The 16371-nt window shown below is 38.7% G+C and overlaps 1 protein-coding gene across 6 annotated transcripts in view; it reads left to right on the forward strand.

The window, feature by feature from the left end:
* Positions 1–16371, forward strand: part of bcas3 (BCAS3 microtubule associated cell migration factor) — a 230017-nt gene that overhangs the window by 47033 nt on the left and 166613 nt on the right. For all 6 annotated transcript variants that reach the window (XM_084126193.1, XM_084126195.1, XM_084126197.1 and 3 more), the window contains exons 14-15: positions 3793–3926; positions 9289–9553. In XM_084126193.1, the coding sequence (XP_083982319.1) occupies positions 3793–3926; positions 9289–9553 (399 nt within the window). The remainder of the gene's footprint in view (positions 1–3792; positions 3927–9288; positions 9554–16371) is intronic.

Here is a 16371-nt window from a genome sequence, read left to right on the forward strand (position 1 = left end):
TGCCCAGAGGAATGGAAACTGGAGACGGCATTACATCTGCCCGGCTCACCGCGAAACACTGCACAGTCACCGCGCCAGGCCCCAATCTGCCACCCCGTCCTCGACTCCACACACACACAAACACAAGCCGCCTCCAGGTTGGGATCAAACAGCCCAGCTTTTAGAAGTTCTCACTTAGTCTGTAAAAGATTAACAAGTTATTGACTGCATGTTGACCCATGCCGGTCTCCTCCTCTTCTTCGTACTGTTATCTGATGGTTGGAGTAAGGGTGGCCTCTGGACTAAGTGAGTGTTGCTCGCTCCAAGCTTGAGTGGGCAGCTTTGATGTGAGATGTGCAACCCTGTGTGTGTGTGTGTGTGTGTGTGTGTGTGTTCCACAGCTTTCATAAACACCTCCACAAGTGCAGCATGACAGAAGAGGAAGCCGTCCAATGGACTCACAAAGGACCACAAACACACGCACGCACGGTTGTGCTTTTACAACTAATGCGGGCAGCCACAAGGACAAAACACAATGATTGATGTGTTTATTTGTTCTTTTTTTCTTGCGTAAAGTTCGTGTCTGCGGTATTAGAGCACAACGATTCCCAGCGCCCGCCCTTTAAAGGTTTATCCACATGTTTATAATTTGAGATTTCCTCTTTTTCAAAGGTCTTAGGCGAGTGTTGTTAATTTGAAAGGGATACTTTTGTTTCAGTTCTCAGACTTTGCCAAGTTGGAGGCCTCTGCTTGTCGGGCTGCTGAGATCATCGGGGTAGGTCGGGGAGAATGGCTCAGACACTTTTGAAATAAAACATCGCTGTGTGGAAGTTCAGCAGATGTTTTGTTTAAAGACTTGTTAAGGGGAGAACAACAAAAACTCTATGAAAGAGGAAGCCATGGTCACCCACTACAGCTTTTGGTGCAGACTCAAGGTCTTTTGGTGTCAAATTTCGAAATTTCGAGATTTTGTGATAGCCTCGATAAGGGTGTTCTGGGGTACGTTTCATATGAACTGCGGTTTGTTTTGCAGTTAATATGAATGCAATCCGTCCTAATTTGTGGAAGTGAACTGCTTTTGAAGTTTTGAAATCCAAAATTGACAAACTTTTCAATAAACTTCATACATTTACATGCATTTTAAAAGTTAGATTTTAGGGTGTTGCTTAAACAGGAACTTAAATTGTTAGTGTTGCATTTCCTGCACCTGTTTATGTTCCAGAAAGCAGTGACGTTTTAATGAGCCAGGTGTGAAAACACCTGAAGCAAGAATTTTTCTTTTTAAAATGTCACGTTAATTTTTTAGTCTAGCTGAATCCAGTATGTGTACATTAACTGGTTGCAACGGATATTTAAAGGGATAATTCAACTAAAAATCTTCATTTAATGTCTTCATTTAATTGCCCTCATGTCATTCCTAAACTAAATTACTTTCTTTTGTGGAACATTTGAAAACATCAATTGTATTTATTTTTTGTTTATACATTGAAAGTCGATAGGGTCCGATGTTGTTTGAACCCCAATGTTCTTCAAAATATATTCTTTTGTGTTCCACAAAAGAAAGAAGCTCATGCAAATTTGGAATGCCATGAGGGTGAGTAAATGATGACAGAGTTTTAAGTTTTGGATGAACTATCCCATTAGTTCTTCAAATATTTGAAATATAATTGCGTTTCCCCGCACAGTGTCTAGTTAAAAGTCATAAATATTTTTTTTTGCCTAGAGGACGAGGCGTTATAAATAGTATGTGTCAAAAATTGCTTTACATCTTAGGTTCCTGAAATTTTATGGAAGCTTACCAGCACAGAGAAGCTCTCTTTTTAATTTAGTTTCCCACAGGCTAACCAACTGACGCCTCTTTGCGAGGCCCTGTATTTCGACAAGGCCACAAAAGCCCCAGCGCTTGGTTTCCATTCTCCACTGGCTTTTGGAGAGCAGAGTGTACCATCAGCAAACTTGTGTCCCAACAAGCTGGCCAAGCCTCATCTGTCAAAGCCAGGGTGAGCGCGAGAGCGGCAGGGCGGCGGGGTGAGGGAGAGGAAGCTCCCAGATAAACATACCGCAGCGCCTAAACTCCTAATCACTCTGCGCTTCCGTTTGTAGCCTCTATAATTAGAAGGCACTCTTTTCCATGTATTCCCAGTTGACGCAAATGCTTCTTGTGGCTTGGCACCTCATTTGGGGCGTGGGTTAGTTTATGGCCGGGCCATAACTTGGTTTAGTCTTCTGATACAGCATAAATAGCTAACCGCTGTCTTATTCACTGGCCGACTCTGTTTTTCTTTTTTGTAGGCGCAATCTCAGCGTGACCCTTTCCTTCGCTGCCACGGCCCATTCCCCTTGCTTCCTGTCTTACCGCTCAATGAGATGGCAAAGCCACACCTAAAGCAGATGCTACTCCGAAGTGTGAAAATGAAAATAACATAGGCAGAAATAGGGCGGATGAGCTCATCTAGGACTGCCGCCGTTCCATTGTCATGTGTGTGTGTAAGAGTTTGTCTGATCTTCCAACAATATCCTCCTTTTTAGATTTGTCAGACCACCCAATAAATGCTCGCCACAAATTAAGCCCCTCTGTGAACTCTGCATTAGAGATTCAGGATTGGAAAATCACTAATTATTGTCATCTTAAATTACAGCAGTGAGATCGAGAGCTAGTGGCTAAATCCATCTTAATCGTAGTGTTGGAGAAACTTTCCAAAGTGGTAGTGACCAGACTTTCATGTGTGTGGAAAATAGCCTGTAGAGCTGTCACACTGTTTTTAGGAATAAGCTGTATGCGGGGTTGCGTTGCCATGAAGGTTCGCTTCGGGGTTTTTCTTGTGCTGTGGTTTAGTAAGTGTGTTGTTTACAGTAAGAGCTTATAATTTCTGTAGTTTCACTTACTTCAAATAAAAGTGGGAAAATGAGAGGCCCTGTCATCAGAGGTTCCACTTGGGTTCTCCTGCGGTTGTGTTTAAAACAGATCCACATACTCTGGCCCTGACAGCTGAGGGAAGATCTTGGCATGCAGTTAATTCTAGAACACAAGTTGCAGTGGAACTCGACTGCCCTTTTACAACCATGTAAACGTGTCTCATGAAATGCTCAATACTTATAGGCAATCTGGGTGCCATTGTTTTGCATTTTGTTCTTCTCAGTTTAAGCCCAGAACTTTTGCATTGTAGCAAGTAAAGTGTTGACATGATTATGTATATATATTTTGAGTGGACCAAAACATGTATGGCCCTTCCTAGCACTTTCAATTGATAGTTTGTTGGAGCACACAGACTAATCGCTAGACCACAGTTGATTTTGGTCACATTGCTTGTCCCCAAATTCAAATGGTATACCCCAATAAAATTGACTAAATAACTAGTTGAATAAAAATTGGCTTCATGGGGCTGAAGAAAGCAATATAACGAAGGGTGCATAATTAGTATGAACATATAACATAAGCTATAGGAAGTGGGGAAAAACATTGTGTAGAATCAGGAAGTAGAAAAAAATGCTATGTTACATGCATTAAACGGTCCATATTAACTGCAGAAATTAATGCAATAAACAACAAAATAAATGAATACAAATTCAAATTAATGTAATGCAAAATCCCCACTTCCTGTGGCTACTAGCGTTATATATTTATGCCAGTTATGTGCCCTTCATTGTGCAGCACTGCAAATGTTTATCACAGTGTGATTAAGTATTTGCATAGCTTTTTAAAATAGATTGACAGCCCTCAATTCAACACTTCCTGTGTCACCAAAACTGTAGGAAGTAGTGTTTGATTGAGGTCCAATATGGTAAAATAAATGGCTCTTTTCTGATCTACAGGTATGTTATTGGTGACCACAGACACCCTTGGCCATGACTTCCATGTTTTCCAAATCTTGACTCACCCATGGGCATCTTCCCAGAGTGCAGTTCATCATCTATACACTCTTCACAGGGGAGAGACTGAGGCTAAGGTAAGAATACATGTGTATGTGCCATTTACATAAAAGCTTTTCCTTACTTCAAGCACTGTCCTTTAGTACATACATATGGTAAAAACCAATAGCGTAGACATGAGGGGCCCTGGGTGGGCCTAGGCCCAATCATTTACATTTACATTTACATTTAGTCATTTAGCAGACGCTTTTGTCCAAAGCGAGTCATCACGAAGAGGCAAAAAACAACGCAAGAAGTGCTCAAAATACGAAGTTCAGGCATTGTTCAGAGTAGCATAAGCCCGATAAGCGAGGAAATAAAGGAAAAGAAAAGTTTTTTTTTTTTTTAATGAGGTTAAGTGCTCACGGAAGAGAAGGCTTTTCAGTTGTCTTTTGAATGTTGTCAGGGATTCTGCATTCCGGATGAGGGTGGGGAGAGCGTTCCACCAGCATGGAACTGTGAATGAGAATGTTCTGGAAAATGATTTTGTGGCTCTCTGTGATGGAACCACGAGACGTCGCTCGTTGACCGATTTACATGTCAGATTTCTGATTGCTAAAATAAAACAAAAATGGATTAAGTGCGCAGCGGCACAGACGCACGCATAAGCTCGTCAAGCGCATATCCCTTTTTCATAGACATCACTGGAATGTTTCTAGTTCTGTCGGGTATGGCAATAGCAAAAAAAGTAAAACAAGGTATATATTTAAAAACGTTAATTGTCAGTAAAGCGAGAGAGAGAGAGAGAACATCCGAAACATCCGAAGTGTTTGCCCAGAAAAGCTGCCTCTTGGACAGTGTGTGAAAAACCTATTGAATTGAGTTCTCTTTCATGTTTTCTTGAGCTTTAACAGACAAATTCACACATAATTATGTCAAAATGCCCATGTAGGCAAGTATACTTGTGAAACATGGTCTGTTATGTCTTAAGTGAACTTGTATATTGGATACGAGCAGCTCTTAAAGTGACAGCAGCCTAATAAACCTACTGCTGTATTTGTCCTCAATGTTAACAAAGGTTGAACCCTGCTGGAGCAGCTCTAAATATTCAATATGCTATTAAATTAAAGATAAAATATGGCAGAGCAATAATATGAACAATGAAAGTAACAGTAGCTCCTACAATACATTTTAACAGGCATAATTAGGCAAGGAAATATCCATTTGCGAAGCCAACACATTTTATTCATATTCCTTTGGTTTCTCTGCCCAATAATTAAAAAAAATAAAAAATGCAATGAAAATACAGGTATTGTACTAAAAATAAATGTCGGTATCGGACATGATCTGGAAAAAGTGGTATTGGAGCATCTCAACTAAATAAATAAATATAAATATAAATATAAATATTGTGGTCCCTTCAAAAATAAAATTCTGGCTACGCCACTGGTCTAAACTCATAAACTCATACTCCACATGGAATATATATCAACAACAAAAAAAGAAGCTGTCTTGCGTTCAAGTAATACATGGACAGTGTAGGATATTAAGTCAAACTTCAAAGCTTCCCGTCCCATCCCTTGCTTTCACACACACATGCCTATGTACGCTCACGCTATTTTCGGGGGAGTTATTGAGATGAAATATTGCCTTTCCGGACTCTTTTAATCATTAGCATAATCATTTAAAGTCTTTGTGGGCCACCCACAACTGTTTACGGTTGCCTGTGCTTGTATGGCTCTGGAAATGTGCAATTTGAACATGCTTTTCATCGTTGGTGAATCCTTGCGTGTTATCTAAATACTGTCAAGAGACATAAGGCTTGGTACCACTGAGCTCCAGCACTGCTGTTTCTGGCTCTTTTGTAGTGTGTAGCGCAGTGTCTGTTCGACAAAAAGTGTGTATGACCCATCTGTTTGATCTTAAACCTGACTACGAGATACATGACCCCTCGCTACTGTGTTATAGATGCAAAAGGTGAGCGTCACTGTATCTTGAAATTGTGTTACTGTTCAAAATTAATATATATATTTGAAGTTTAGTCAGTTCTTGACGTTATTTATTTTTTTTTTTTTGTACCTGGAGAACATTTGCCCCCAGTACAAAGCAAAATTACATGGATTCCCATGAAATATTTGTGCTCTCAGCGGTTAGTCTTTGCTTATACTAAAACTTCCTCCCCTGTGGCTCCCACGTTCAGTTTTCAACACTCTGGAATCTGAAGACCTGCAACTATTAGTGTTGCCAATGTGTTTTCAATCACCATGGCTGAAAAAAAGAGAAAAGTTGCTAAAAATACCTCAGACGGCTGGTGAGAGCTTAGATTGTGCTCCTGACCGAGCTTTTACTCTTACACCTTGGGGTCAAGCTTGGGACTTGTAACACCTATGATATCTTAGGCTATAAGGTCATGGACAAGAGGACATTCCCACTGGGACAACATGGTTGCGCTTGTGACTTTACACAACTTTTTCTTAAATCCCTGGAAATAGACCTTGGGCAGCGCTGATTATAGCCCATTTTGGCCCAGTTTTATAAATGACAAATCTAGAACAACTAATTGTGTTATTTGAAACAGAAACCTTTGTATTTTTTAAATGTGTGGAGAACTGACAGCACATCTGTCCTCAAGTAATACAATTTGAAATAATGCCCCAAATGTTTTATTTTACTTATTCATTTATTAATTTATTAAATATTTTTCTACTTATTAATAGTTATTAATCGTTATAGTTATTTATTTTTACTAGTCAAATTAAGGCAATGAATGGTCTCAATCAAACATATTGATCATTCTTTTAGTATGGTAGTATTTTAAACCAATAGATGATGGTCAAATCTACATGCCTTTTTTTGTATTTTATGTAACACTACTCAGGTTGAATAGTTTAAGCGGACATCTAAGGACATGATCTGATCATTACCGTCTGCCAAGCCTTGGTAATCTATCTGGGTGCTTAAAAGTTTAATTTACTTTTGTGATCTATTGGGTTATTGCACAAATCAGTTTGGGAAATAACTGCAGTGATTTAGTTTTCCTTTCTCCTAAATGCTGTTTCATCCATTCAGCCTTGCAGCTGTTCCACCACAATATCTCCTTCAGTTGGCAAATTGTAAGGTTTTATTTGCTTAAGTAGAACTAATATTTATTCCGAAAGGGCCTAGACCCTTACTTACTCAGCTAGTGTCATGTTTGGATATGCACACAAACCTGATCTCTGCTCTAGTTCATAGACTCTCACTCTTACGTTCGATGTCTAAAAGCATGCCAGACATATTTCCCCAATTTAAATCCTTCTTTACATGACAAATATTAACACTGCAGTGGAATAAAAACTGTTTCACTGTATGTTATTCTCATATGAGTGCCATATAACTGCAGCACAATCAAGTGTTATGTCTATAAAAAGACTTGTTTTTAACTACTAATGCCATTTTTTTAATATTATGTCCATTATAGTATTTTCTTTCTTTTTTTTTTCTTTCTGAAATCGCTTTGTCCCTTTACCCTTCAAGTGCACTCTGAGTGAGTCAAAAATGCAGAATTGCAAGCTGGGTACTGGCCCGTGGGTGAAGTTTATGTTCCTCTCGTACCTGCTCCTTATATTGAAGGTGTGATTACCTTAGCCGGTACCTCCAGGCATGGCAGAGAGCTGGAACCGAGTGTGTAAAACATTCTCATTTTCCCTCCTTTGTGAGCACAGGGCCATGGTGGCCCGCAGCTCTGCTGAGATGAGAAAGGTGGTTAATCTGTCACCGGCTCATGCCAGGTTTGCTGCCTGGCCATGCGTTGGCTTTGATCTGGCATTGTAAACAGTGCAAACTGCATAAAGCAAGCACCCTCCAAGACGCATTATCTTGAGCAGAACAAATAAAAGGAGTGATAATGCCTCGTGGGCGGACACAGGCACCCGGCCTTATCTGGCTGGCTGACTGTGCTTTTACTGACTCCCAACCTGCTCCGGGCTGACCTTAGTGTGCATGAAGGTAAATAACCTACCAGCCCGCGTTGCCTGAAGCCATACACCATTTTAGCTGTTCTGAGTAGCAAATGACTGGCCAAACACCTCATTTGATGTGTGTCTGATTAACCAATTGAAATATCCCAGTCCTTGTCTTTGGTTGCCTAAATCTTATTTTTACACCTCAAGGGAAAATGAACAGATTGGCGTTGTTCCTGAACAGGAAGTGGTCACTGATCTTGACTCGTTTGCTCATCTCCGGGTTGGCGTATTCAGCTTGAGACTGATCTGAGACAGATAGAGCAGAATGACCTAGAATCAGACAGATCTCCAGACAGCTGCATTCCAGTAGCTGATGGCTATCCATAAAAAGTGCCATAAAAAAGCCATTAGCTGAACCTTGCTGATAGCAGAGTGCTGTTTGGTAAAGTCAAGTGTAAGATTTTGGGGAAAGCCTACCATCAATTCATAGAGCTACTTTAGGACAAGTTCTTGAGTTCTAAAACAGATAAAACAGGATTTCAAGATGCTCTCTTATAAAACAATGCTCATGGCGCAAGATGCTGAAAAAAACAGTTTGACAGGTTTGACTCAACGCCCATCTTGCACATGTATACATAGACCAACAGTTTTTAAAATAGCATAAACTGAACATAGAAGTTGTAATACAGGATGTGCTATTGTGTTTATAAAACACACAGGAAGCATTGTTTTGGCAGATTGAAGGTTTGTCTGGGGTGCGATTTTAATAAATACAAAAGCCAGGTTAGAAATTCAGGTTTCTCATGGCAGTAACCCATATCTGGTGATCAGTTCCGAAACCTCTCCACCCCAGCACCTTGCTGTGATTACCAACACCTCACTTGGTAATTCCTTTCAACCATTCCAGAACACATTTTTTAAAGATTATATCTTTTCGTCTTTACCGGAAGCTATTTATGAAAACATAATGTCACGACTTGCAACACCAGAGAAAATTCCTACATAACTCAGGTTGCGTTCCTTAAAGTTGGCATGAAATAAAGATTCATCCTATCCATTTTAAAAATGCATGTTATTAATCTTATTGTGAATGATTCATATTTTTGAGCTGGTAATTTTTAATTGGCCCTTTCTTATAGTCGACTGCAAGCTCACATTCAGATCTGCCTTTATCCAATCAATAACTGATGGATAGAGGTCCCCGCTCTAATTTTTTTTTCTTTTTTTAAATATCCCTTTCTATATCCCTATATCCCAAATATCCCTTTTTCAGAGTAAGATTCCAACCCATATGGTGGAATGTACGTCCCAATAGAGAAGAAAATATCTGTCTCTGAAATTTTTAAGGAAAGGCATTGCTTTAATGTTCGTACTGTTCACCCAAGTTGCTACAGTCAAACAACTTTCTGTAATGACAATAATATTCATTTTAATGATGATTTTATATTTTTGATTCCTAACCAAAGGAACTTATTATATTGAGCTTATATTCGTATCTCTTCTCTAACCACTCTAGGTGCAGGACATCTGCTTCAGCCATGACTGCCGCTGGGTGGTGATCAGTACTCTTCGTGGCACCTCGCATGTCTTTCCCATCAACCCATATGGTGGAGCGCCATGCGCACGCACGCATATGTCTCCCCGTGTGGTCAATCGCATGAGCCGCTTCCAAAAGAGTGCCGGACTGGAGGAAATCGAGCAAGAGCTGAGCAGCAAACAGGGTGGCCGATGTAGCCCCATCCCTGGCCTTTCAAGTAGCCCATCTGGATCACCTCTACATGGTTAGTAAACACTAGCAAAGATTATGCCGGGCCTTTCTGTGACTGAACAGTTACAGTGCTTCATTAGTTAGTAACAGTAGTTTTACTAGGCTGTTCTGTTCTAACAGTCATGGAAACTATTAAGTGACTGATTTGAAATGATCAACATGGGAAACAACTTGGCATGCTGCACAAAAATTGCTCTGCTTGAGAGACTATAGGGGGCTCTGTACAGGATTTTTGGGGCCGATCACCGATTACAGATCACTGGAAGCAGTATTGGTCGATACGATCACCGATACCAATCAATAAAATAAATAATACTATTTTTTTCTTTGTCTTTTGTTGTTTTAACATTAATGACACAGAGCAGCTGAAATATTAGGCTGCTGTCACTTTAAGACCTATTGCACAGATCCAATATACTGACACACACGCGTCTTATTTCCCAACTGTTTATGCTCACTTAAGACATAGCTGACAGTGTTTAAGTGAATACTCACCAAGCCGAGCATTTTTACATATTTCTGTGTGTTTTGGCCATTGTTTAGGCGTGAACCCGAAGCTCAAAGTTCACTTTGCTTGTCCGTGTTCCACTCCTTCTCATGCACAGAAAGACGCCTGGGGAAAAGTATCTATTTTGTGGCTTAATGCAGTTTTTATAACTCTCTTTATTATCGAGCACATTCTGCAGTTTAGCAACAGTAGACTGTATTTTATGACAATCACTAATCTAGCTGATTTGGACATTTGGAAGTTTGGGCTTTTGGGGAGGAACGAAAGCACACCGCTGTGAAGGAAAGACATGCTCTAAAATCACACAGCCTAGATTCTTGCTGTCATTGCTGTAGGGTTGCTGTTGTTGCGATGTCTCCGCTCTCCATAAAGATGTTGCAAATTTCTTTTCCTTTTCAGAAATCTGGTAGAACTGGTGAATGTAGTGAACCAATTTTAGCTGCACATGGGAAAAATTGTCTTCCGAGTTTTGCGTCATCTGATCAACTCTTCTGATCTGCCTTTATAGAGACCGCCGATCAAACTATATAAAGCTATTTATCGGCCGATAATGGTCGTCCCTTGATCAATCGGAGCACCCTTATTGGAGACTCAACCCAAAATTGATTTTAGTAGAGTTTTAGTAATTTTTGTGTAATTTTGTTATGTGCGTTTGTCATTTTTATTAGTGTTCTTTGTTATTTTTTTTTTTTTTTACAAATAATACCATTTAGGTTTCATTTATTTTTATTTATGTTTTAGTTATTTATTTTCAGTTTGTAATTTTAGTGGCTCAATCAACATTTCTACGTTTCGTTTTTCATCTAATGTTTATATTTGATTTTATTTCAGCTATATTTGAAATAAAAACATTTTTTAAATAGTTTTAGTTAACAATAATAGCCCTGATTTTTTTTGGCACCTCACTAGAATTTTAAACAGTAAGTGTATCCTGGCCTTTCAGGAGTTAATCGAGTCACCCTAGCAGACCCTATGATCGAGCCTGTTGACCTCTGTCACAACACTGTGATGTTTGTCAAACACTGTCCCTGGCTGCAAACATACACACTCTGACGACATCTGACTGTTACGTACATACACACCCACTGACACACACACTTCTCATGTCTGTGCTGATTGCCACAAGAGCTGGCACGCCTGTCAGTGTTGTTTGCCCATCAGCACTCCACAAAGCAGAGGTCTGATTAATCAATACCCCTGTACTCGCTGAAGGCACCCTGCTGATACGGACACAGGAGACTGGTCAGTTGCAGGGTGTTTGCAGAGCTTTCCAAAGGGTTCAAGAGAGCCTTGCTTACTCTGGCCGCGTACACACACTGTAAAGTTTCAGAAGTAACAAACGCTTTTAAATACAGGAGCGGGTCCCCTAAATTATCGTTCCGTGTGTGTACCAAACACCAATGAAATATTACAGCAACAAAAGACTAGTTAAGTTCAGCAATTTTAACCAAAGCACAGTCGACGGAGGTGTCGTGTTTTGCTTATGATTCACAGAGCATGCTCTTGCAATGTTTCCATGTCCACTTATAAGCGTTTTTGGGCTTGTTATTTAAGCTTGTCTTATAAAGCGATCAAGTTTACTGAGCTATTAAAGTGAGAAGGTGCGGGTCGTGATATTTTGGTTTTATTTTCAGCATAAAGCATTTGGATTTATTTTGGTTTATTGTGAGCATGTTCTTGTTCACTGTTTTTCTAGCAAGATCTGGCAACATGAGTGAGTCAAGGCTCGTACCTCATGTGTGATTTTCTTGTAGTAAGTAGTTCGAAAATGTAACTTTAAAATATGGTGCTCATTGTGCAAGACACTGAAAATCACCAAGATGCTATGAAGTGACCAAATTCGTCAGTTTGGTAAAAATAGAGTGAATCAATAAATGTAAGCAATACGAATAAATTAATGTATGTCTGTATTTATTTTATGTATTGATTTGTATATAAAATGCAAAAAGCACTTTTATCTAAAGCAAAATGTAATCTTTTATATATATTCTTATTTTTAAAATAATCATGTTATTAATAACTACACCCATGAAACCATGAGCGCCACATTTTAAAGTTAAAATGTATGTATTTTTATTTTTTAAATAATCAATATAATTAATTTGAGTGACTCATCTTTTCTTTTGACTGTCTCCAAGAAAATATCAATAACTTCTAGACTAGTCTGTTTTCACTTTGAGATGAGCAAGGCTGTGACATCACAGGGCCGGAATGCTTGGCGTCTCGTGTAGGGATGTTACCAGCAGCCGTGAAAGTGGGCCTTAGAAGCCCTGTCGTAAATCAGACTCACTTTTCAAAGTCGGGCATTAGAAGCACCTGTCAACAATTAGTCCTATCAGCTTCTGCCCGATGAGCCACTTTGACAACAGGGTTCTGAGGTGACATTTTTTTGTACTGGGAACAGGATGGGGAAATCTAAGAAACAGAAGTCTGAGGCAGTTCGTATGCCTTAGAGGCAACCTTGGACTGTCCGGATTTTATAACCTCAAGGATCATTCCATAATTCCTTAAGCCAAAAGATGGGAGGATAGCAGGATGTGGCTTTTGAATTAAGATGAAACGGTGTGGGGGAGAGAGGGAGACAAAGTGGTTTGCACTTTTCCGTGGTCCCTGAGGGCCTCTCCTATGGGCTCATTCTCGGAGCTGGAATGCTTGAGCCGCTCGCATATCCTGCCAGAATTGTTTGCTTCATTTTCAAATCCGTGATTTCAATATTTCTTTTTCCCATTCTTTACTTTTTTTAGGCATTCCAATGTATTACAAATCACACATTACCCTTCACACTTTTAGCATTCACTTGTTCAGACTTTAAGTTAAACTAGGGATTTTCATAGCCTGTGAGGACTTTTGTACTTTTTGTAATGTCTCACCAGGGGCTTTGTGTGTTTATTTGTTCATAAATACTGTAAAAACCGTAATACTGTGAAATATGATTACAATTTACTATAGATTTAATAGATAGTTTAAAATCTTGTGATGGCAAAGCTGAATTTCCAGCAGCCATTACTCCAGTCTTCAGTGTCACATGAAAACAGTTGGTCTTTTAATATTATTGTGGAAACTGTGATCCAAAAATTGTAGGATTTTTGATGAATGTAAAGTTCAAAAACATTTATTTAAAAATAGATATTTATTTTTTGTAAAACAATGCGAAAGTCTTTACTGTCACTTTTGATCCATTGAATGTATCTTTGCTGAATAAAAGTATAATTTTTAGAAAAATGCGATTTTACCGGCCCCAAGCTTTTGAACGGTAGTGCAATTGTTCGTTTGCTAAACAGTATAATGACAACAGGATTTCTACAAATAAAAAAACAAACATATTTTTCCTCTCTAGGAAACTGCATTTTCCGTCATCGAAAAATTGTTTTTGTGTTTGTCGCACTTTTAAATCCTTTTCCGCTATGATTAGTTATCTGACACAAAAAGAGAAAAGGCTATCAGCGTCACTTTCTGTTAGCTTTTCCGTCGGTTTTGTTCATTTTTGGGTCCGTGAGCGTGAACGGAGGCAGCAGAAATAAATGATTGATAAGAAAAGCTGAGACACGGTAGCCACAACAGTAGGCTTGCAATTGTCTCCTGTGACAACTCATTGATTTAGGGAAGGAACTAGAGAAGTACACATCCTTCAGAGCTGGCACTCTGTAAAAATAGAAACCACAATCGGGCTTTCTTCTCTTCCAGTTTAATTGTGGAGTTTTTTCAGTCTATTTTAGGAGGCACATCCCCCTCGCCTTAGGTTCATGGCATTGTCAGATAATTCAACAAGTCCTTCTTTGTTCAGTGCTAACAGAGAGTTAATTCAGTTGTTTAGGTGGTGTTTTCTGCTAAGTTGTTTTGTCCTCCTGTCTATAAACTACCTATAAATGAACAAATGGTGAAAGAAAATGCTTTTTGAAGCATAACTGTTGTTGGAGTGTTTATGGCTCATGTGGCTTTGGTAGCCATACTGTGCAGCGGTTAAGCTCTGTGCCGTCCAAGCACAAGGTTGTGAGGAGTGCGATTGAAAGAGCCGTCTGGACTGAGGTGGTCACCTTTAGCTTTGCGCTTACAGGAAATTTCATGTCAATTTTACAAAGCTTGTTGGTCTGCTTCATCACCTATGTTCATTGACAATTTTGAAAGGAAAAACAAGGTGCAACAGGAAGCTGTTAATTCGCTGTTATTAAGTTAGGGATAACGGGATACTTCCTTTGAGCCATTTAAACTCCGCATACGGCTTGTTTGGGTTTCAGGCTTGTTTTATCAGTAACTACGCCTGTTTACACCATTCCTCATCTTATAGCGAAAACAGGCAGACATGGATGCTTTTGCAAAACTGTTGACACAGTGTTGTTTGGATCGTGGAAAGTTAACAGGACAAATCTTTATGAAATTCAATTAAATTCTTGAAATTAATGTTAATTATTCTTTCCTCTCGTGTTTTATAATATACACTTCTGCTCCAAAGTTTAGGGACAGTATGTTTTTATTTTATTTATTTTTTTTAAGAAATGAATACTGAATACTTATTCAACAAGGATGCTTTTAAATTGATCAAAAGTGACGGTAAAGACATTTATATTGTTACAAAAATATTCAAATAATATTTCAAATAAATGCTGTTCTTTTGAACTTTCTATTCAGAAAGAATCAGATAAAATGTGTCACGGTTTCTGCAAAAAATTAAGCAATATACATAAATAAATGAAATATATTAAAATGGAAAACATTGTGTATCAAACAATTTTTTGTGTATTTTTGATCAAACAAATACAGCCTTGGTGAGCATAAGAGTCTTCTTTTAAAAAACGTTAAATAAGTCTTACCAACCTCAACTGTAGTTTATTTTGCAGTGAATAAAATGCATTCAATTATTTAACTTTTCACTCAAATGTGTAATATAATTTGTAGTGAAATAATTATTTTAGTGGTCTTAGAGCCTACTGTATATTTGTGTATAATGTCTAAGCCAAATATGGGACTAACTAGTCTTTAATCTTCTATTTAATGTTTGTTGTTAGGGCCGTAGTGCCTTTAGAGCAGAGTAGAAGTCTTGCTTTTTTGTTGAGAGTGGCGGTAAAACGTGTCACGCTCACTGAGTCCTGTGCTGAATCATTTACAATCATCAGATCTCCTCTGTTTATTCTCTCTCTCTCTCTCTCTCTCTCTCTCTCTGTGTGTGTGTGTGTGTGTATATGTATATGTGCGTGTGTGTCTGTGGGACATGCAGCCAGATGAGCCGATCTGATCTATAGAGACAGGGCCAGCAAACACTCTCTGTAATCACAAACTGCCTCCTCCCTTGTTTGTCGCATACACACACACACACACTCTCTTTCTTAAATTCCATCCCAGTTTCACAGTGGCTCTGTGATTCTTAAAGATAAAGCTCAGCTCCTCCGCTCACAAAACAACAGTCCTGCAATCAGCCTAGGCATCAAAGCACCGCTCTTGTTTTAACATACCACAACTCTGCATCATGTACAGTCTCATTTAGACTCTCGGTCCTAAAGATTTATTACCCTGGTTACAAAGTCTTGTCCTATTGCTGGGTGCAGTACCAGTGTGGGCCTCTCTGTGGCGCTGTGTTCTCAGCTTTTTGTTAACAGGCCAGTTTCAAATGATGGACCTTATTTCACTCCATTGGCAGAGAAAGGAAAAATACTTAGGCCTGAATCATGCCACTACCTTTTGTCTTTTGTATGAATCTAATCCAGCAACAGGGCTGGAGTTACTCTGTAATTTGTCCTGAATTTTATGAATGGCCGCCTTTTAAAAGCAAACAGCAATGCTTCCTCTCCAGCTTCTGCCTTAAAGATAAACGATTTGTTAAATAGTTTTATTGTTTGTCTTTTACAAGATTTTGTCACATGTTTTTTTGAAAAGAAAATATTTTAATTTCACATTTGTCAATCTATCATGCTTTCATTAATTAAAAATATATGTATTTTTTATTTTTGTAACATTTATTTTTAAAATATTCTATATACAGTATCTTTTTATAGTTTTTGTGTATACTTTTAGTAGTTTTATCAGAAAATGTTATGCAGCTTTAAACAGGTTTTGTTTGAACTTATTTGATAAGTATAGCTTTGCCTAATTATCATTGTTATTGATTACAACAATGATACTATTTTTTTTTTTTTTCATTTTACTGGACAGTTGTAGTGCTTAATGTTGATCTTAAACATTATTTTGTAAAGAAAATCTTTTCCTTATTTTTTTTCTTCTTGAAGTTTCTTCTAGTATCATTGTCTTTCCCCTGGCATGATGATGGTAAACATGTCATTGAGACTGTGCTGTTGGTTGGCCTGGGTGGCCTGCAAGGTTTTTTTTGTTTT

Source organism: Abramis brama, assembly GCF_963993115.1.
Source record: "Abramis brama genome assembly, chromosome: 10".
Lineage (NCBI taxonomy): Eukaryota > Metazoa > Chordata > Actinopteri > Cypriniformes > Leuciscidae > Abramis > Abramis brama.